General features: G+C 38.8%; 2 protein-coding genes across 2 annotated transcripts; one reads left to right on the plus strand and one right to left on the minus strand.

Annotated features, from left to right (window-relative positions):
* Positions 1-12,216: 12,216 nt before the first annotated feature.
* On the minus strand, positions 12,217-19,446 carry drg2 (developmentally regulated GTP binding protein 2). The gene is made up of 14 exons (XM_015388626.1): positions 19,332-19,446; positions 19,029-19,121; positions 16,243-16,403; positions 15,956-16,045; positions 15,768-15,828; positions 15,601-15,691; positions 15,449-15,521; positions 15,211-15,301; positions 15,032-15,129; positions 14,854-14,930; positions 14,656-14,744; positions 14,510-14,568; positions 14,343-14,396; positions 12,217-12,467 (listed from the first exon to the last, which is right to left on the minus strand). Exons 2-14 carry the CDS (start codon positions 19,090-19,092, stop codon positions 12,381-12,383), a joined length of 1,095 nt encoding a protein of 364 aa, XP_015244112.1. The 5' UTR covers positions 19,093-19,121; positions 19,332-19,446; the 3' UTR covers positions 12,217-12,380.
* A 1,603-nt stretch (positions 19,447-21,049) lies between these two features.
* gfer (growth factor, augmenter of liver regeneration) lies at positions 21,050-23,622 on the plus strand. The gene is made up of 3 exons (XM_015388633.1): positions 21,050-21,452; positions 22,118-22,329; positions 23,287-23,622. Exons 1-3 carry the CDS (start codon positions 21,240-21,242, stop codon positions 23,447-23,449), a joined length of 588 nt encoding a protein of 195 aa, XP_015244119.1. The 5' UTR covers positions 21,050-21,239; the 3' UTR covers positions 23,450-23,622.

Consider the following 23,622-nt stretch of genomic DNA (forward strand, 5'->3'; position numbering starts at 1 on the left):
AGTGGCTGTCCCCGACCTACAGGTCTGTGAAAGGCTCCTTGGGCAGGACCAGTTCTCTTGGTTTCCCTTAAACCTGCTGGCCGAGAGCCTGATATACCTTGCATATTGGTTCCAGATCCCATTTCCCTTGAAGGCGATGCAGGGCCTCTATGTATAGATGCCCTAAAGGGAGCTACTTGCTGAGTTACAGGGGGCCCAGGTCTACTGTGTCTTTTTAAATAGGGATTGGCTGGTGAAGGTTTCACAGCTCCCATTGGCACATGGCTTCTCACTCCTGACCCTCCTCTCAGCCTGCGGGTAGAGGAGCGGGTTGGGAGGGGTCGAGTGGAAACACGTGATGGTGAAGGTGAGCGATGGGGGGAAGCTGGGCGGAATGAATGTTGTGGAGAATGAGATATTTCATGTTGAATTGGGCTACGGCTTTGTGGAGAGGGACGTGGTGGAGAAGGGGAACGCCTGATCGTAGATGTTTTTTTTCTCCCATTCATCAATTGCGGTCTCAGTGGGGGCAGATGCACTGCATCTGGAGGGGGTTGCTGTCTGAATGATAACCTTGGGGATGACGGGGGACTTTGCCTGTTTCTTACTGATCCTCGTGGAGATGCCAGGGGGCTAGAGGGTGGAGAATGGGGTCTGACAATGGATGGGCCCCTATGTAACCCATTTCTTCTTCGTTCTTTTGTAAAGGATGGTTTAGTTCTAACTGTCCTCCCCCTTGACGGGCGTCTTTGGCTTGCCATTGAGGCCTGGTGAGTGTGCCAAGGCAGATGAGGAGAAAAGTAGGGGTCTGACTGAAAACCAGACTGAAATTGTTGGAAATCGACTGGATGTGTTGAGAAGTGGGGTGAATGAGGCACTCGTACTTCTTGTGATCCTGGCCTCAATGATAACTGGGGAGATAGCAGGGGAGTAATCTTTTGCACTGGCACAGGGGAGGCCATTGGTGAATGCAGTTGTGAATATAATTGTTGCTGCATTTGTTGGGCTCCAGGTGAGATTTGCTCTAATTGAAATATATGTGGATCCTGTGCTTGGACTGCTTGATATACTTGCGGGGAAAACTGAGCAGGTAGGGGAGATGGAGACAAGTGATTTGGATGAACAGCAAAAGGGATGTGAGTTAGCTGAGAAGATGGAAGGTACCCTTGTTGATTGCTCATAGCTGTTGGATAGATAGAGTCCTCAGTAGGCATTGCAGGAAATTGCTGAATTAAGTCATTGGGCAAAGAAGGTTGTCCAGAAAAGTTAGCTGGGATTTGGTGGTCATATTGTACATCTGACAGAATTTCCTGATTGTTGAGTGCAAATGATGGATTAGGAGAGGCAAACATTTGGGGAGGTGGTTGATTTTGAAGAGAAGGTGGTGGTGGTAAAGTTGCTACATCTAGCCTCTCTTTTCCAAACAACACAACCTGGGGCCTAGGGACTTTAAACTGCTCTGACAGAAATGGTTCAGCTACAGTCGAATAAAACTGTTCCTGACCATAAAGTTGTCCTGTCTCAGCTAAATTTTGCTCAGGGATCATTGTGACGTGTTGCTGATAAGGGCTGTACATTTGTGCACTTTGCGCATATGCCAGCATTTGGTCATTAAATGGCCCTGGGACTACATCATGAGTGCCATTCATTATAACATATGGGTTTGAAATTCCATAGTTAGAAGGCATGTTGAGGTCAAAATAATCCACATATTGCTCAGGGTAATATGAATCATAAAATCCATCCTCAAAATAGCCATATGAGTCTGGCTCTACAGAGTACATAAATCCATCTTCCCCATAGTAGTACTCTGCTCCTTCATGGCCATAGTAGTCTTCATATTCATCATCATAATAATCATATGGGTAACCATAGTTATCTACATCATCATCAAAGTAGAGCTCATCATCATAGTAGAAGTTACCGTCATCATCGTAATAACCAAACTCATCCTCCCACTCTTCATCGTCATAGTATATTTGCTCTCCATAAGGATCAGTTTGGTCATAGTTAAATGACTCTCTTTCAAAGGTTTGTGGTCCCCACCTATTCTGGTAGTCATCTTCATATCCATAATTATCATCATACTCATATGGCCCATTGAGTCCCCCTCTGGTATTCCGGGTTGCAAAGGAGGGTTTCTTTTTTCGTCCTGCCCGCCCCCCTAGGCGACCATGACCCATAGAGGACAGGAACCTACCAGTCAACCAGTTAGTTGTTGCAGCCATCCTACCAACCATCTGACTTTTACTCTTAAACTCTTGTCCTGTTTTCTTCTTTCCAAACATTCCTTTAAACTTCCCTCCTAACCCTTTTGCCTCAGATGCCATTTTATTACCCTTACTCCCCAAGTTTGATAAATTTACTGTCTTTTTAGATGTGGTCTCTTTAGGGGGATCCTCTTTTTTGTTAAATAAGCTGAAACCAGACAGACCAGGTTTTTTGTCAACTGTCCCAGATTTCCCCCCAAAGCCAGCAAAAAGCTTGGTGTTTCCAAGAAGTGGTTTACTACCTGTAGGGGGCTTCTTTTTTTTGGAAAGTCTTAGAAACAGGCGGGAGGTACTTTTAAGGTTTCTCTTTGGTTTTGCTTTTTCTGCCTGTTTAGAAGGCATGCTAAAAGGAGAGGACTTTCCTGTGATGCCTGTGAGAACTTTGGAGGCTCCTTTAAGGTGAGATCGTGCATCCACCTTTTTGACCAAGTTCTTGTTTTGCCCTGCTGCAGCCAAGCCCATCATGCTCTTGGAGGCCCCTTTGAGATCACTCATCTTTTTTAGATTAACTACATCCATGCCTTTTTTCACTGGTGGCTTCTTCTTCTGATCGTCTTCTACCTCCTCATCATCAGGAGAAGAGCGTTTAGGCTTCATAGCCACAGCTTTGGAAGCCCCTTTTAGAGCTGCCTTCCCTTTACTTTTGTCCCCCTTGGCAGGCTTTGTGGTCACTTCCTCTTCTTCACTCTCATCACTTCCAGTTTCTTCAGACAAAATCTCCTCTTCCTCTTCTTCTGAACCTTCTTCTGACTCACTAACAGGTTTCTTTCCTTTTCCTTTCTTCCCATCATCCTTACCCTTTGCTGGTGGCTCAGAAGCCTTTTTACCACCTTTTTTGTCATCTTTCGCTCCCTTTTTCTCTTCCTTTCCTCCTTTCTTTGGTTCATCTGACTTGCCCTTCTTGGCTGATTTTGGGTCACCTTTCTTTGGTGGCATGTTGTATGCTTATATCCTTCAACAGAAGATAAACAATTTCCCCAAAATATTGCTGAATCCGGTGGGTGTAACAAAATTAGTGTGTTGTACCATCATAAACATTCTTTCATTTACATCTGAGTTGATCCCATGTTTGCATTGCTTTTTCCAGCACTGATTTGTCTCTCTGAAAACATTTTAAAGTACTCATAGATGCACCCTTCCCAGATAATTTGTTTTATGAAGCACCCTAAGATAAACTCAAACCACAGTCTGCTAAAACATGATTTAGTAATGGAGTTGAAATCTCAGCCATCTGTATTCACTTGGATTACAGTTCTTCAGTTATCAGAAAAATACTTGCTGTGTACATAAGGAGGAAGAAATCTGTCCGGTAGGGTTGAAATAGCAGCTGGTCGGGTTAAATTTGAGGTTAACCATGTATTGCTCGAAGATGTAGAGTGCATCTCGTCTTGTTAAAAAGTATATTCCAAAGTGTAAAAAAAAGTATATTCCTTTATTTTGTTATGTTTATAAGTAACCTTCCAAAATCATCTGATGTATAAATCATCCTTCCATTCCATTAACAGAGACAGTGTAGTCCTTTGTTTGACTCTCATTGTAAGTCCGGTCCGTGAGCCAGCAGGGAATCCTCATCTTGGCCGTTGCACCTACTTTGGCAGCAAGTCTCTCCAACAAGGAGAGACAGTTTAAGTGCAATACTATGAGCCGCGGTTGTCCTCTTTGTTTTAGAGTTAGTGTCCATGTGTGTTTCATTGCGGTTGTATCCACCCACAACCCACGTCAGCTTTGGCTTTGTGACCTCCTGCAACCTTCTGCCTCTCTCTCTGGTTACTGAAACCCATATTCTAAAGTTTCCCTCAGTTTGACCTCTTGTCTTTTTTCTCAATGTATCTGCAGTCCCAATTGAGCCTGTATACTGTCTGACTTCACATGCATGGGCAATCTGAGTGAGCATTACCTTTTAAAGCTGCAAAGGGCACCTTAATATAGCAGGTATGCTACCTTAGTGTAACCATATCTACTGGTTCACCTGTGTATGAATAATGCACGCCGGCTGAGCTGTTGCTAAACTGTGTCTGAGCGGCAAAGTTACTCTGAGCCAAAAGATGCCCCTCATTAGTAGGATGGACATCAGCTGAGAATGATGCATGGTACTCCACTGAACCATCCAACACTATAATGCATGCAGAAGCCACAGCTGTTGTACAAGACTATAGAGCTGCAGGATTTGAATCATGATAGTATTTTCAATTAAAAGATATTATATATCTGTTTTTTTCATCTAAAACAAACATTCTACATAACTTGGACATCTATAAATATAAGTTTCATTATAAGTTTCAATTAGTCGTTATCACTGATTTCATTATCATGTAGCCTATAGTTATTAATAGTTCACAATTTATAATCCTGTGGAGCACTTAAATTATTTTAAACCATTAAAATCTCCGTATGTTTGACTGAACGTCTGGATGAATCACAGGGTTGGTGATTGAACGAGTACAGTCAGCGATAGCTCATTGGTGATTGGCTGATGCTAATTCATCAATGATGGCCTGACATGACCAGGAGGTCATTTCAGTGGCAGATATGAATGTTTAATGAATGGCCTGAGTTCCTCCTACGCAGATAAGATGAAACATTCATTATCTGCTCCTCTATATATATCACAATAGGGTCAACCCCACACAGACAAAGAGGAATAAACAGAGAGGATTGAGTCAAAGGTTAACAGCCAGGAGCCAAAGAGCAGATAGGGAAAAATAAATATATTTTCTTTCCTAATATGACTTAATACAGTGCCATTCATACATCTAAATCACATTCTTACTGTGTAATAACTATGAAGCAGAAAAACATGACATCCTATAATTTCTTTTAAAAAATGTAGCCATATGCAATTCAAAGCTGTTCAGCGTAGGATGTGTAAAAAAGGAATTGAATTCAAAAGTTTAGTGCTGACAGAATGAGGTACCCTCCTTTTTAATAACATTTCTGCCTCATTCTACTCTTTTATTGCTGACCTTCCGGGACTGAGCTACATATTTAAAGCTCTATGAGTGCCCCCAAGTGGTTGTATAATTATGAGCTAAATCAAGCGTTGGTTAAAATAAATACCTAAAAGTTAATTTGGAAACATTAAGACCTCCCTTCTTTCCTTATTTTGTAATAAAACTATGACTAGGTATTGTTGGAGAATTGCTTGATTATAGCACTATGTTCTTCAACCATTAAAACAAAGGACTTATATGATACACAATGTCAGGAACAAACCATATATCTTAGGGCTTCACAAAACAGCTGTGATGCAGTGAAATTGTTTGCATGTGATTTTAATATCCAGGAAAAGAGTAAAGAGGGTTTAATCCAAATATTACCGGGACCTTTCCTTTTCAAAACTTTAGATTATGTGTTTTTGACAAAAATCTAAATAAAATACCTTAAATCAGTGGTTGTTATTGGATGCAATATTAAAAGTTAAAGCTGGAAAAACATAGTTTTGATCTTTTTATGAAGTGAGCCCAAATTTGTATCACATTTCCCATAGTGACCACAAGTGTTTATCATATCCTGCAGGCTGGGCAAACAGCAACAACAGACACTGGTATCATTTAACAAAGGACACCAATAAGGTTATTCATGGTGATCAAGTACAGATAAAAGTTCAAAAGTTCCTCTGTCTACATCAGATATATTGGTTCACTGAATACTATTGTTCAACAAACATGTAAAGCAATTCATGTAAACAATCGAACATGCTTGATGGTAATCTCCTGTTTGTTGTCTGATAAGTGAGTAAACTGGTGCACTTTACTCATTTATCAGACAGCCAAGGTGTGTTAGGAAGAAGTGAAAACAAAATAGGAAAGAAAAAAGTATCTATACTACATGACCAAAGCTGATAGCAAACAGTTGTAACATGACAACTAAAACTGAGATTTTGAGTTAATGTATTGTACTGTAAGAGTAAGAGTTTCTGTCTCTTTATGCTCACACCTAAAAGGCTTAAGCAATGTTTAGATATACAGATATCCCCAGAGATGTGGTCATCTAATGAGTACTTCTTTTGATGTTAGAATGAGAGAAGTGAATTGACAGAGGAGACAATAGGCTTTTAAAATGTCACAAATACGTATAGGATCTTAATTCCACAAAGGAATACAAAGAATGGAATAATAATTTGCTAATGTATTTCAAGTTTCCCTGTTTCACACATTACAAACCATAAGATCCATTAAACATTTCCAAACGTTGATGGCCAACCGGAAGAGTGCATCATGGCTCATCCAAGAGGAGAGAAAGAAAAAAGGCAACATCTGAGGTAGATTTCACTTGTCTCTGTTAAGGTTGGTGTTCAGGATTCAATAATGGCAGAAAGATGTGGTGGTCAGATGATGGTCTGAGGCTCCTTTACGAGCTTTCCATGATAAAAGCATTAATGGTTGCTGCTTTTGAGCCAAAAAATCCTTAAGGAGCCACAATCTTGGTGGTGAAGTCTGTCCTGATTACTCATTTGATTCACCTGCTTATCTCTGCCCAGTTCTCATTACTGTTCGTTTCATCCACCTGCCTCAGCCTCTAATTAACCAGCCTTCAACCAGTCATCAGTGCCAGATTGTTTCGAGTCAGTGGTGAGCCTGGAACCAACCTCATCCGCTTGGCTCGGACTGAACTATAAGACCAGGTTAGTGACTCACACGTTCATTATTATCCTCCGCCAGATTGACTGGTCACTAAACCGTTGTCTCCTCCTGCAGAGGTTCCTGCCGTAGAAGCCGACGCCGCTCACTGCAGTTCTGTTTCCAATAAAAATTTGAAGAAATCTAACTTTTTATCTGCCTCGACTCCTATTGTTCTGAGCTTGACATAAGGAGTATGAGTGGTTTTAGCAGACTGGTCTTAAGCGGTGACAATAAGTGGAAGCACTTGACCAAGTCAGCCTCTTAATGGCATAGGAAAAAATGTTTTTGGTTGGCCTAGTCAAAGTGTGAACTTAAGAAGCTGTGGGAAGACCTTAAAAAGCTATTCACACAGAGTTAGTATTTCAAGATAGCTAGAGATCTATATTTGAAAAGAATATTTATACCCATTTTACTTTTCTAAAATAACATTTTAAATCAACAATGAATAATAATGTCATAATATATTTCCATTTTTAAAAATTAGATCTAATGTGAATAATGTTGAATTTACATATATGACAAAAAAAGACAAATTTTATAGAGAAAAATAGTTTGTATGTCTCTTACCTTGTTTTTTTGGGGGGGAGTTAATATGTTGAGATGTTCAATTTCTAAAAAACAAACTGATGAGCAAATCCTCAAGGTAAAAGGGAAAACGATCCGATCAACAGGCTTCTGTGTGCAGCTCCACTGATTCTAGTCCTTTTCTGAGACCGTGCGGACTAACAGGCAACATTCATTTCACTTTGCTCTTAATGATGCAGGATTGGCGCACACAAAAGACCCACATAAGTGCAGATACCCTCTGCCTCAGCAAAAGCTCAGTGTCTATTCCAACAAATGTATGACAGTGAGCTGTTTACAAATCAATTCATGCATCAGTGTTGCTGCGATTGGGTTACTATGAAAACATTTTGCAGTTCTTTATGCCTGTGCAGCACTGGCACACAAACCTTCCTGCCACAGAGTCTCCGAACAAACAATTTAAGGTGTCTATTGTGCATTAATGGCAGCTTTTTAATGTACACACAAACATACAAAAACAGAGGCATTGTGCTATCACCAAGCAACAGTTGTTTCTGCACGTCAGAGAAGGGATTTGTTTTAAAAGGCCTGGATTTATAACGGCCGGTGAGGGACTTATCAGCGCTGCTCAGACGATTGTACATGTGCTATGTGATCTATATGTCTTCTTTAAATATGAATGCATGTCTTGGAGACAAAGTTAGTTTTTTATATATATATAATTTGTTACCCATATTGATGGTTACATAAAATAATTGTATTTGAAATACTTTCTATTTATTTATTTTAGAGAATATTTAACTGTCTGATGCACTGAATGATTATATTTTTATTTTTGCAGAGTTCCAGGATATTTAGGCCAAAAACAGTGACATGCTTATTAAGTGTAAAATGATTGCAGAGTCAGTTGTTTTCATATCAAACTGGTTTCAATAGTTTTTGCTCCTTGTAAAATTAGGAAATATTTTTTCACAGCACTATATTTGAAAAAGCAATCAGTTAGAATTCAACATGTCAAGGAGGATTTTACCTCTACATGAAGAACAACTTTTAAAAAAAGACCATACCTTGGCTTTTAGATTATATGCCAATTGAAAATGCTATCTGCTTTTATTTAGGAAAATGTTTTAGCTTAATGAAGCAAAGTAGTACAATGGAGAAATAAACAGTAGAAATTAATCACAACTTTACAGATTAAAAAAAAATAAAAATCACAATAATATAGGAGAACAAGGAGCATTATGTAGAACCCCCCTAAGATGCTATATATGACATATTGCTCCATCAAGCATTTGCAATAACTGTTTATGGTAACAAGGCTTTCCCGTTTCCGTGGCGTTATAGACCATTCCTTGCAGAATTGTTTCAATGAATTTTGTGGTTGTTCTTTTTTTCTTTTTTGTCTTAATTTTGGACATGCTTGTATGCTTTTTTTTCAAAATCCTGCTGCTTAACACAAGTATGCCTAATTAAGGTTTTAATTCATATAATTGTGGTCATACATACACCCGGATATACTGCTAGAGAGCAGAGGTCATGGAGGTATATTAAAAATATAGATTGGGATTTCTCCTAACCCAAATAAACTGATTCAAATCACAAATAACCAAATCAATCCAGCAGTAAGATAATCAGATTTGTTTTAGGAGCTAGTCAGAATATTTGACTGATAATCACCTACAAAAGAATCTCCTTTCTCACCATAACAGAACAGCAGATCACCTGCTCTGGAGAATGATGATGGATCTACTTTTACAGGATTCTTTCTTCCTGCTGCAAGCAGTACCTTTAATGGTCCAAAATAGACACAATGTTTGTAGCATAGATATATAAATGTAATCCTCAAAGCAATGTAGAGACAAAAGCATACTAGTTTAAAGATGTATCCTATGGAGAGGCAATCATGTCTTATCTCTGCATGTCATCATCAGCTTGAACTGACAATAAAACATCTGCTCCTCTGTTTACTTAAGGCGGAGTGTATCCATTCTGAGTTTGTCCCTGTATGCATTTTATGTTTTCATCTGGCTGAATCTGGGTAAGAAAAGTTAAAGAATTTATGCATTTCTGAAGAAAAAATAAACAGTAAACATATCAAATCTATGATGCAAAAAAGTATAAACAACAATCAGAATATATTTAATCAGATTAAAATGACATGTGTGTCTCTATTGTATCAGAGGTGTTTTTCTAGTGAGAGGTAACTTGGCTGTAGTGAAGCAGCAGTAGAACATGAGGAACTGCAGCATCGTGTGATGAGCAGAAGGAACCAGAAGGGGGCAGATAAGACGTTGAACCTTTTTTTTTTTTTTTGCCCTATTCATGTATCCAATGCATTTCTATTATTTATCCTAAGAAATTGTTCTGAGTTCTGTGTTCAGGAGTAGAAAATAAACGGAACCATCTATATACTTCATATATAAGCTGCCATTCTTTTGTTTACATTCCATGACCATCTCTCAGAAATCAGTATTCCATGATAAAGCTGTAAATCAAAGTTGCTTAAAGGCACTTTACGTCACATTATTTTCCCTACTTAGTTACACCAATGCATTGCCTGAGAAATGGAAGTATAGAACAAAGTTAAGCTTTGAAAAAAGACGTTCCTGTCAGCCTAACTTAACAGGTCAGGGGAGAGGAGCAGGGGCGGTTCTAGACAGGGGCCAAAAGGAGGGCCAGTGCCCCTGTAGAACTGGTTCTGTCACCTGTACTGAAAACATACACTAAAAAAAGTTTAGATTTAATTAAAATAAGTGTATTTTACATTGTTTTAGGAAAAAAAACATGACTATTACTGTAACTCATTTCAGGTGCATGATAATTATCTAATTTTTTAAGAGCAAAAATACTAAATTCCTTTGGGAGAGCAATATAATCCGTCAAAGTTAATAAAACCCCATTTGTTTAGAGCCGCCTTTGACTGTTGAAGTTAAACTGCTAACTAAAGTATTATTATAAGGTTATGGTCCAATTGTTTTATACATTTTTTTAAATCTTTATTTTTCTTCTATTGTATTATCTAATTCATGTTAAGCACTTTTAATTGTCAGTGTACTGAATTGTGCTATACAAATAAACTTGCCCTACCTTGATTTAGGAAAAAATAACAAGAAATGACCAATAACTTATTTCAGGTGCATGCTAATTGTCTCAATTTTTAAGAGCAGAAACACTAAATTCCTTTGGTAGATCATCATAATCACCTGCTCAAATTAAGGGAAAATACAGTAATTTTAAGAGAATGTTACATTTTTGATCAGTTTTTATAGTAAAATACTAGTTAATTACTTATCATTATATGTGCTGACAGAACAGACCGTGACTGCTTTGTCATTTGGACCACTTTTAATTATTTCACCTTTGTAATTTAATTTAACAAACACTTAGAAATTGCAGTTAGCTATAAGCTTCACTCATAACAAGCTATGATCAATTTTCTTCTGTTACCTAAGTCTGCTACTATGGCTTTGTGGCTCATATACTGTAACAGACTAAATAATGAGCTATTGTCCTGTTTATCTTTTTGATTTGTTAGAGACATGAAATCCACCCGTGATCATTCTGGAGGATCTGCAATATAAACAGCTCAGATGGGGAATCTATTAATCGTGTGCTGATAAAACTTGACTTTATGAGAAACAAGATGAAAGAATGGTCAGGTGTCCAATGTAAAGCTTGGGACACATCTAGAATATGACACAAGATCCTTTAATTACACCAAGATTAGGCCATTAGGTAATAGAAAACTAACACTGCATGTCCCTGAATGCACCATCTGCAGAATTAAAGATGGTGGTGGCAGGAGGAGTGTTCTTCTGCTGGAACAGAAATGCTGGTCAAAGGTGATGGGATTGGTGGACAATGACCCTAATCACAAAGCCAGAGATATAATGGAGTATTTCAGGCTAAATTCAAAAGTCTAATTAATTAACCAATACATAAAAAATAGAGTTTCACAGATACTTTTTTGTAGATACGCCTCAGAAACCAGCGTTGTAGCCAAATGGGATGTGGGGGTTCATGATATAAGGAGATTAATAAAGCTACTTTTCAGATTTCTGTTTAAAAAATAATTCAAAAAAGGTTTCATGTTTTTCCTCCACTTCTCAATCATGCATCACTTCCTGTAAAAGAGGTTGAAGGTGAAGAATGCCTCTCTAACTTTATTAACTGAACCTATTTAACAGCTACAAATTAAAAAGCCTTCTTCTCCTGATATCCTGAAAAGTAACAATCATACAAAATAGCATTATGAGTGAAGATGACCCTAGATTCCCTTTCTTAAACCTGGCTGTGCTTGTTGCCGCTTTGCCCCGCCATATGGAGCCGAGCAGCATCAAGTGTCACGCCTGCTCACAACACCCGCCCAGTTAAAACCCTACCTTTGTTTGTGGTTAGGCTCCAGAATACTCCATCTCTTCTTTCCACGTCAGGTTATATCCAAACACCATCGCTTCATCCACAGCACAGTCTGAAGAGGCATCTTCTTCACATCTTTTAGCCCACTTTCCCTCTAGTGAAGCCTCCCACTCGGTGCCCCTCTCCTGGACCGAAGATCTGCTTGTTAATATTTAAAGGCACTATTGTGCTTGTGTGTGCAGGCGAGTCAATGGGAGCCCATATATTCTTGGAGAGAAAAGTGGCAAGCCTGCCATGGAGCACCAACAGCAGGGATGCTGGCAGTGGGGTTGGGGTCAAAGGACACCAAGCATCAGGTTCTGCATCATGAACACCTAAAGGGATCTCTAATAACCTTATAGAGGGAACAAAAACTCCTGTCTGTGTACAAATGAAGCAAACAGACTTTATAAAATGTTTTATGGAATTTATTTTTATCGCTTCCTCTCTTGATGACAATATCTTACATTTTTAGTCCAGAATCTGCTGTTCATGGATAGGTTTCATATACAAAATAACAATGCTAGGTTCTTGCCTTTTCTGTATAATTATTATACAGTTTATTTTCCGTCCATTCAGAAGAGGTTTACTTCTTAACGATCTGGATTACGTCCTCATGCTCCATGATGTGGGTTAGGCCCACCCTCTGAGGGCTGTACTTGGTGCTGGTTCCCTGAAATGACAAGACAATGTGAAAGGTGAGGACTTCAATTCCTGGAAAGCTGACCGGTTGAATCTGTCCAATATGTGCCTGATTAAACAGAGATAGAGGAAGTGTTTTCACAAAGTTCAAATCAGAAAGAGATAATCTGAGCAAATAAAATAAAGTATTTGATACCAGATGAGAGTGTTTGGCATCAAAGCAGGCCCAGATCACCACTCTACCACCACCAGCTCTAATTCTTTAAATCTGACATCCTTTTTCTGAAATGCTGCCTCATCTTTAAACCTGATGTGAATCGATGTATCCCATCTGTTCTGATGTGAAACAGGCCTATGTGCTCTTGCATTGAGACCCTTTCTGCCCAATTTCTAACCTTAACTGGGGAGAAAGTTGAGGAGAAAGTTATTTTGGTAGGCTGGACAATCCTGGGGAGACTCACCACAGCTTTTTGAGATCCTTTAACCTCCTTCATGTTGCAGACAGATATATTTAAGCTATTTGATGATTAATCATCAAATAGCTTAATTAGAACCTGTCTGCAACATGATGGAGCCATTTGATGATTAATCAGGATTTATCAAGAGGGGCAGTTTTGGTTGGACTTTAAAAAAATCCTGACTTCACTCAATTAAAAGCTGTGTTTTGTATTTTCTCTGGTTATTTTTGGCATACAATATTTTTTTTAGAACATTAAGTGGACAATAAAAACCCACAGAAATCTGTAAAGCAGTTTTCAAAAAAGGTTTTCATGGTATTAATTGCCCAAACTGCTTCTCATTGTAATAGGTGACAGAATCAGAATTAATGGGATTCATTAATAATAATAAATATGCAATCAATGCTGCAGAGGCCAAATCGCCAGAAAAAATTTCTTATTAAAATAACCTCAATTACAGTTTGTGTTAAAGATGGTAAGAACCACAGGTATGACCTCTTTATAACACGGAAACAAATGTTGTCTTATGTTAAAAATCCGAAATGCTGTGTAATAATTTTGAAAAAATTTTTAAAAAAGTCAAAATTTAGAATTTTCTGTCCTAAATAAAAAAATTAACATCTACAATTTTTTTTTTTTTTTTTTATGTATGAGAAAGAAGAAACCCATTTTTCTCACGTTAAGACGTAGGTGTAGAGCGAACCATCTCTGCGTATTATCTCCATGTTATTAGTTTCTGGCTGAATTCTTCTTATTTCTGCTATTTCAATGACTTATTGATTGCATTAACTCTAAAGCGTTTCCCAGGATGTTAGAAATAGAAACAGGCCCACAGCATCACATATCCTCCACTTTACTTCAGCTTCTTTCAAATGTATCCTTTCTTTCATACCAAACATCCCTGGAATACCTCGTTACCAAAAGGCCCAATCAAACACTCCATTTCCATCCATTTTTTAATTATCTTTTTTTACAATCTTATTCCCTACATTTTAAAAGCTAAAATTGTAAATGGCAATGCAGTTCTTAAAAAAAAAAATGGAAGAATCTTTGGTAGATAATTATTAAATAAGTTCACATTTTCTCTCTTTACAAAAGGTGTCTTTAATGTTTGTGGCTCTAAATGAGTTTTATTAGCAGGACTGAATGTAAAAATGTCTGGATTTTTAAGGATGCAGACCGAAGAGCTAGGGTATAGTGTTCTTTTGAGTGAAATACCCCCATTTCACCACTAGATGGCAGTAATTCTCAAAGCATCCCCTTAAAAGTTACATTTATTTATCTTCCCCATTTGAAGAGAGGCTAAGAAAAACAGGTTAATATGTCGCTTTATGTTGTAACACCAGGGAAAGTAAGGGATCCAAAGTTAGACTCAGAATAAATTAAAATAAACAAATCAATCCAACGTCTCATTTAAAAATGTTGACTGTCCCAGTTAGCTTACTTACCCACACCAAGGCATATTTGAACTGACTGGCTAGAGTTCTGTGGATTCTGTGGCACTGCAGGTGAAGAACAAAAAAAGAAAAAAGTTATGCCCACACATTTTCACTCACTACTTATTTTATATGTTCAAATGCATTGATACTTGTACTAACTGATCAAATCTACTGACCACATGCTCTACTGATGCTCCTCTTCTCATGATGATGGCGTCGTTAAAGTCTGGGCGCTCTGACAGGAAGCAGAGGAATGAGGAGGTTAACTCAGGGATCTATTGTACATTCAAGCCAAAGTGGAAGAGTCCTTCAAAAAGAATACCTCCTCTTTTCTTTGTATAAATGCAAATAAGCGCCAAGTACTCCCACAACGTCTCCAGGAGATAATCCAAGTTCAGCTTCATTCCACAGCTGGGACAAACACAGAGGCAGAGGTCAGAAGCTTCTTTGACTTACAAATATTTCCACATTTATATGATAAATGTGTGTTGAAGGAAGAGGTGGTAGGTGGAAATCCAACCTGATGACAACACTATGAGGTCTGCGAGCCAGACGGTCCACCTCCTCCATGGAGATCTGATCCACCTTATTGTACACCTGATGGCACAGAAGAACACCTGTAAACTCCAATCCGCATCAGGCAAGAGATTTTCAAACATGCATAATATGTCATTTCAAATAAAGAAGAGCTGACGTACATAAAGGCAGGGCATGTAAACTCTGTTTCCAACAATGACGTCGATGAACTCGTCTGGTGTGCTGTCCTCCCTGAAGAGAACTTCTGCATTAAAGATTTCTAATACATTAGGTTAAAGAAATGCTGGGAAAGTGGGAAGGAAAGCTTTTTTTTTTCTTCTGTCATCTCATTGAAGGATACTGTACTCGTGGAGGATGAGCTGGACGAGCTTCTCCGAGCAGTGAGTGAGAGGAACCGTGGAGTTATAGGACAAACCGCCACCTTTCTTAGGCTGCAAGAAGATTGAGAAAAGAACTTCTTATTTACAAAGCTAACCAAACTCAACTTCAACTTTCTCTCTACAGCACCTGCACCTCATAACAAACCTCATAACAGCTACTAATAAAAATAAAGAACCAAATATGGATCACAGTGATACCTTGAAATAAATGTTTGGCTTTGTCCTGTTCAGTCTGATGCCCACCGACTCCAACTCCTTTTCTAGAAGTTCTCTGAAAAAAAAAATAAAAAGAATCTGCTGTTTATAACGACGGTCTTCCGAGGTTACAAACCTTTTTAATATCATCAAACCTTTGGACGTCTCCTTTCGTGGCGTCTAGCATCATGATGACCACATCTGCCGTCCTGGCAACGGCGATGACTTGTCGGCCTCGACCCTTTCCTATGGCAAAGACATGAACCTATGAAGGTTTTGCAGACATGAGAGAAAAATTTGCCATAATGCAGCTAAAATGTACCCTGGGCGGCGCCCTCGATGATTCCTGGGAGATCAAGCAGCTGAATGTTGGCCCCTTTATACTAAAGACCAATAAACAACAGCAGGGGATAGAAAAAAGTAAAGAATTAAAAAAAAATTTTTTTTCTTTAAATAAAAACCAACCAGTTTAAAGCTTGACTTGGAAGAAAATAGTTTAACCAAAGGCACCTCAATGACGCCTGGTATGCAGGTGAGGGTTGTGAATTCGTAGGACGCAGATTCACTTTCTGTTGACGTCATCAAGCTGAGGAACGTGGACTGAAGAGGGAAAAAATGTATCTTTAAATGCATCTTTTATATTGCCGTGGCTTTAACATCACATGATGAGGACATGACAACTAAGCCTGGATGTATGATGAAAATATATATTTTTTTAATGTTTCAGGGAGCTTTTAAGCAGGCAGTTCACAGCTGCAACAAAAAGAGAAAAACCAACCCTGGTTACGTCCACCTACCTTACCAACTGAAGGGAATCCAATTAGCGCGACTCGAGCATCTCCTGATTTCATGACATCAAAGCCCTCACCTTTAGCCCCCGCAGATTTGGACGGCTCCAGGAGCTGAGCTCGGTATTTGGCTAGCTTAGCCTTTAGCAAACCCAGATGGTACTCTGTAGCTGCAGAGTAAAAAAAAAAAAAAAATCATTAAGCACTATAAGCTGCTTCATTCAATCATTTGAAAAAAATGCAATAATAATAATAATAATAATAAATGTTGTCATAAGACAGTAAATTTGTAATTTGCTGTTAACATTTACTCTAAGTTGTCCATAAATTTTAAAATGGGAAACATCTGGAGCATCTCAATCAGCACCACATGTCAGCTGGTTCCTTTAAAGGTTTCTGAACTCCAGCATTGGACAGTTTTACATGAATTTCAGATGAAAATGTTTCTGAATAGGACGGCCCCAAAATTATCATCAAATCTATCTTCAACCACTAGTAGCAGCCATTCAAACATGCCCTTCCCAGTCAAACGCCAACTGAATGGCGGTCCACTTCCCTCCAACTCCCAGTGAATTCCCCTCCAACTTCCAGTCACTGGAGTGACCCCCTCTTGAATATCTTTTTACTCTGACTCCACCCTTTCACTGAATTGAAGTGTCTGATCAGGAGATGACACTTCTCTTTAGATCTTAATGTCCACAAATCATGACAAAAAGAATATTTTACTACAAATCTTGGAGGAATTGTAGGGAACCAGCCAAGGGCCCATCAAGGAAAGTGGAGATTTTTTGAATAGCTACAACTGTACAACAAATTACATAATTATCAAACACGAAGTTGTAAAATATAATCTGCATATTCATGATATAATAATATGACAGTCATGACTTAGAACTGATTCCGCTCTCTCCCTCTCAAGCTCCATGTCCTGTCAGCAACCCTGTAAAATAAATATCAAGGCCTAAACCAGGGCCGGAAAAATCATAAGTTAGAAAATAACAATTAATATATTGAATAAATTCTTTTAAAAATGAAGGTGGTTCGGTCAAAACCTGTTAGTATTACATAAATGAACAAAGTCATATTTTATATTGAACTGTTATACTTGTTCTGGCCTATCATATCCAGCACAGTCAGTGACATCCTGCACCACGCGGGGATATCGCCAAAGGTTACTGCTAGACGTCAGCTATTTACTTATGGCTGCATCCAAGGATATTAATAGAAAACTGAGTGGAAGGAAGAAATGTCCACAAGCAACAGAGATAACTACTGCTTTTTTGGAGGGGTCTAAATAGTGGATTTTTAATTTTCCCTTTGCTAAAATGCCCAACTGGAAACATTCGTCTACATGTCATAAGGAATTTAAATCTGTCTAGGCTCTAGACCTGCAGGAAGTCTTAACATGCACACAGATCCATAATACGCTGCATTATAATTATACTGCTTACTGTAAATGAGGCCATCCTAAACTGCAACAATGCACGTAGGGTGGTAAACATTAGTCTTTAGATGCAAAACCCCATCATGCACCGCAACATATTTTTGCAAAAATATTCAAACATAAATTTGCCAAATATAAGAGGTACATCGTAGTTCAGTTTAAAGAAAGCGTTTTAGTTTTATTATAATTTAGATGGTTGCAAGGATTTTACATTTTCAAGAAATATAAAATTGCACCATATGCCAACCGTCACAAGGATGTGCATGACAAGGAATGGATATATATTCTGCATGCATCATTTATCAGGCATCCCCAAAGTGGGTCCTGGAGGGCCGCTGTCCTGCAGGTTTTAGAGGTTTCCCTGCTCCAACACAGCTGATTTTAACTGAAAGCTGATTAACAGGCTGTTGCTCAACTTCAATCATCATAATCAGCTGTGCTAAAACAGGGAAACCTCTAAAACCTGCAGGACAGCAGCCCTCAAGAAACGACTTTGGGGATGCCCGATTTAGGTAGTTAACATTGTATTACGGTACTTCTTGAGCTCCTGGAGATATTTACTGTCACAGATAGGTGAGAGTAAGTGTTGGGGCCGGTATGATTTAAGCTCGCTGAAATTAGGACCGGCCCACCGGGCAAATGCCCAGTATCACAGATAACCAATCTGAGCCTGCTCGTGGATCTGTACGCCTCCAGGACTCTGGGGAGTGCAGGGAAGATCGTGGCTGATCCCTCGCACCGCAGCCACAAACTATTTTAGTCCCTCTAGGAGGCTGCGGTCCATCAGGACCAAAACCTCACGCCATAGGAACAGTTTCTTCCCATCCGCTACCAGCCTTATCAACAAGGCCCAGAGTGTCACACTGACACTACCTCTCTCCCTCCCTGGATCAGGACCTGGAACAGAAGCTACACCAATGCAGCATCTCAAGACCTCCTGCGTTACATTAACAGCCTTCTAGTATATACTATTTATTGTATGTTTTATAATGTATATTGCTATAGAGTCTGTGTGTGTGTATATATATATATATATATACATAATTTGTCTGCACCATCAACACCAAGTCAGATTCCTTGTAAGTTCAAACCTACTTGGCAATAAATCTGATTCCCAGCTGAGCATGCAGGTTTTTACTCTTTATTGGAGCTTTTTAACTTCTTGTTACTCTAAGATCAATATCAAACCTATGTCTTTAGATATTTAAAGCGGGGTTGAACTTTTTTTTATTGTTGTTGTTTCGGGGCAGGTTTCGACCTCATTACTAAATTAGTTTGTATTTTCCGAGCCAAAGCTAACCAGGTCAGCAGCTGCAGCTGTTGGTTAGCTAGCAGCTCTGCTCTGCTTTACCTTTGTTTTTCTGGGTCCGAGAAATTTCTTTCTCTATTTCCGCGATTTTCTCCAAAATACCCATTGTTGCAACCCAGGCTTGCTGCAGCCAATCTGTTGGGGAGAAGAAAAAAAAAAAGGAATTACTGGAGAAACGTGTCAGCTTTGTTAGCCAGCCAAGGCTAACTGCAGTCTAGTGAGAGGTGACAGCTAAGACCCAGCGGTTAGTGCCGTGGTTAAAGGGGTAGAAGTGTTAACAAGCTTTCGAATAATACAAAAAAATGACTGTAAGTCACATATGAAAATAATATTGAAGAAGTTTACTTTAACAGAGGGTATAATCAACAGCATGCACACTCTGCCGGTGGGTTGGAGCGCAGAGTTCCTCCGTTAAAATGAATCCCCGCCCGGTTCGGTATTGCTCTGAAGTCACTGCGCTTCTACACTAAGGTTTATGGTAAGAAGGGTGGTGCGTTTAGGTGTACATTTTAGGCTAGGATTTATAAAAAAAAAGATCTAAAATGAGGTAAAATAAATTGTTTATTTGAAGAAAAAAAAAAGTTTTGTCTTAAAGCGTCACCAGAAATTGTAGGTATTTCTCAGTGTAATATTGGGTCCTTTTTAGGTAGTGTTGTATGTCTTATACAATTATAAACATTCTACTGCCATTGAAAAAACACACTGTCACACTTTTTGTTCTAAATAAGGATAAAAAGAAAAAATAGAGAAATCAATGGGTCCCTCTTTCTCTGGTAATAATTCAGAAGATATAAATAGGCACAAATTCATTGGGCCATAGCAGCGCTGGTTCTAGAATAAATCTACCAGGTTGGGGCCAGTGTTTACATATGAAAACTGTGATCCTGTACATTTAGAGCTGAAGCTTATAGCTGAATGTAATTTCAAAATAATTGTTAAAGTAAATTGTAAAAACAAAATATAAAATCGTTTAAAGGTTGTTTTTTTTTCCTGTCTGTGTATACCATCATAAGAAATGTATTATTACGTACCAAAAACTAATATAAAAAATTAAACATTTATTAAAATAGATTAATTTGCCCTATATTTGAGCAGGCAAATAAGGTAATCTGCTAAAGGAATGAACATTTTTGCTCTTGAAATATAATTGTTTGATTAAATTTACTTGAAATAAGATAATGAAGTTTTATTTGAAACATAAATTGTCTTATTCCATCCACAAATTGTCCCTTTAAATGAAGTGAAAATATGTTTAAAGAAAAAATGTACTCACTTTTATTTAACAGTATACTGGAGGATGTTATTTTTCTGGGTGGATCATCAAAATAAGTGGTCCTCTTTATTGTCAATCATTCTGATTTGTTTACCTAAGGCCGCCCTATGTGCCCATCCCTGTTTTCACTTACTGGTGGTGAGTCTGACATAGTGGAAAAATTGCAAATCTTCCTTTGGAAAGTAGGCTTGTATGAGTGATGCCAACAGCAACTTTTAAACAGAGCGTGCATGAGGAGAAAAGGGCTTGTCCATGCTTTTGCATGCATTTAATAGGCATCTCACGAAAATCCTCCACTGTACCTTTGAATGTGTGCAGCACATGGGACCAGTTTTACCCTCTTATTGGCCCCTGTCTAGAATCGCCCATGTGCCACAGTAAGAAATATTAATGAAATACAAAAAAAATGCATAATGAGACCATAACAGTTAAATTAAATTAAGAATAATTCAAAATATTTAAAATGAATGATTGATTGTATTGTTCTTACACCAGTAACAGTACAATAGGACTAGAAAAAGTTTTTTTTTTTTTTGTATTTAAAAAGTCAGTTTTTTATTATTCAATGCTCGTGAATGTCATTTAGTTTGCGGCTTCACAGATTTTTATTACAATATATTGTAATAGTTGACTTGAATTCACCAGCCAGTTCACCGCAGTCTGTTACGGCCGTAACAGACTGCGTAGAAGCGCACAGCGCCGTTGTCTACACGCATTAAATCGCGGGGGACTCTCCTCCACACAACACCAGGAAGCAGTACCGTTCCCATAAAAAGTCCGTGAGAAACAAGGAAATTCGCAATTACGAAACTTGACCCCCCCATTGAGTTGCTCCAGTTACCCAAATTAACACCGAAGATGAGCGCACGGAACAGAGGAAATTAGATACCGGCGATGTTTCCAGTCGTAACTAATTTAATATCTTCCAGCAGTCATTTTTGTTATCTATCGGTCACTCAGAGGTACTAACTGACGAAAATATGGCTGAGCAACCAACAGCCAGAGGACAATCGACCGCCACCCCATCGGAGTTCGTAGGTTTTCCCTTCCCGATTGCTGCCCAGCAGCAGGAAAGCTCCGAGAAAGGACACGAGCAAAGCGGGGAGGCAAAAAAGAAACCGTGTAGAGCCTGTATGGACTTTAAGTCCTGGATGAAACTGCAGAAGCAGCAAACCACAGCAGCAGCTGTTCAGGTGGGTCAAAGGGTTCAGGTGGGGGTGGGGGTTCTGTTCTCTACAGAAATCCACTAATTTATATTTTTAGTTTTTAACAAGTGGTTCATTTACAAAACATCCCCAAATGGCATAATACTGCCACTGCCCCCCTTTTAGGACTAGGTGACCTTGGAGCCTTTTCTCATAATTACATTCAATCTGTTAAATGCTACAACCCGGAGGTCTTCTACAAGGGGTCTGCAAACCCTAGGGTACTGCAAAAAAAAAAAACAAAAAAAAAAAAAAAATTTTTTATACTACCCTGCAATTTTTTCCACTAATTGAACTGTCTTTAAATCCTCATTGACATGAATTCAGCACACTGTAGTAAACAGATAAATGAAGGTAGAAGATCTTTCAGTTATTAATGCACACATTCAGCGACACATAGGAGCTCTTTCAAGCTGGGCACCGTTTCATTCACAACACCTGTCCCATCAACCAGGAATCAGATATACTTTAATAATCCCAGAGTGAAATTACTTTCGTTACATTATTCCATCTGTAATAGCGTGACTATAGGACCAGTTTGATATAACACAATTTTTGCCATTATTTTGGGGGTCCTAGGCCTGGAAAACATTTAAGACTCCTGCTGTAACCAATTGACCTTTATTGGTTTTACTGTCCCTTCTGTTCTGCAGGAGAAGCGTGCACCAGAAACAGAGCAGACGGAGCCTCAGTGTCCACTGGACAGAGAGGAGTTGGGACGTAGCTCCTGGTCCCTCCTGCACACCATGGCAGCATATTACCCCGATCGTCCGTCTTCCACCCAGCAGCAAGATATGCGACAGCTAATCAACCTTTTCTCCAAGTTCTACCCATGTGAAGAATGTGCAGAAGATCTCAGGGGAAGGTAGAACACGACCACACATGGTTTTTGGCAGGTTGCATACTCTCATCATAGACATGAAAGATATTTGAAGCTTTTAAAGACAGCTTTATTGTATTTTTTTTTAAGTTGGAATGGTTGTCTGCTGTAGATTGAGTCGATCTAGATGTTTGACTCTCTTTTGTTTTGTTTTTTAGCAAAATCAATTAATTTAAACGAGTCTCTCAGCTCTGGAGCATGGTCCATAATTTATCAAAAGGGTTGAGGTTGGAATCATTCCATAACATTACCGCCTGCCTTATCACATTGGCTGTGATCACAGTTAGAAAACCAAGTTGAGTCCCATCTTTAACCATCTAACCAACTTTATTAGTGTTAAAGCAGAAAGATAAGTTGGTCTGGATGTTGAAGAATCGCCAAGGTTCATAAAGACTATAAACAGAAATGCTCTGGATTAGTTATCACTGAAGCATGTGATAAAGGAATGAGGAGAGGAAGTAAACACCTTGTCCTAAATTAATCCCTTTAAGCCTAAATGAAGACGTTTGCTGCTGCCAGCATTTACAAGCCACATACCTACTGGAGGGAAGATTATATTTATACATTTTTGGGCACATAAGACAAAGATTGACCTATTTGACGACAGTGACTGACATGCTGGTGGCAGCATCATGCTGTGGGACGGTTACTCTGCTGATGCCGTCAATAAGGTGAATGAAAATGATGCAAGAGCTTCACTTCAGCCCCACTGAACATTAAAGACCTTGTTTGAAAATCCGATCAGTGACGTTAAAACAAACGATAAAAATATTAGATATATAGCAGCAAATATGCAAGAAGCTTTTACATGTAATTATTTAATTATTCCAACTAGGAAAAACAGTGAATATATGTATTTAAAGCTTATTAACACATAATGAGAGGATGGTGTCGTCAAAAACAAAAGACAACTCTAAGAAAAATCCCATTTCCTCCCCGCAGATTGAAGACCAACCACCCGGATACGAGCAGCCGCCACGCGCTCTCCCAGTGGTTCTGCCGTCTACATAATGAGGTCAACGTCCGCCTGGGGAAGCCTGAGTTCGACTGCTCTCTTGTGGACGAGAGATGGAGAGATGGCTGGAAGGACGGCTCCTGTGACTAAATAAACCGGTTCCTGCTGAAAAACCCAGCTCGCTCTGATTGAACTATTTTGTAAAGATGCTAAAATGTAGACGAGTGAGTGATATATCTCTACCTTTAGTTGTTTTGTGATGAGGTTTTGTGACAAGTTTAATTGTAAAATAAAATCTCTGTAAATCATATTTTGTTGTTTTT

This window comes from Cyprinodon variegatus, unplaced genomic scaffold (genome assembly GCF_000732505.1).
Source record: "Cyprinodon variegatus isolate N-32 unplaced genomic scaffold, C_variegatus-1.0 Scaffold431, whole genome shotgun sequence".
NCBI lineage: Eukaryota > Metazoa > Chordata > Actinopteri > Cyprinodontiformes > Cyprinodontidae > Cyprinodon > Cyprinodon variegatus.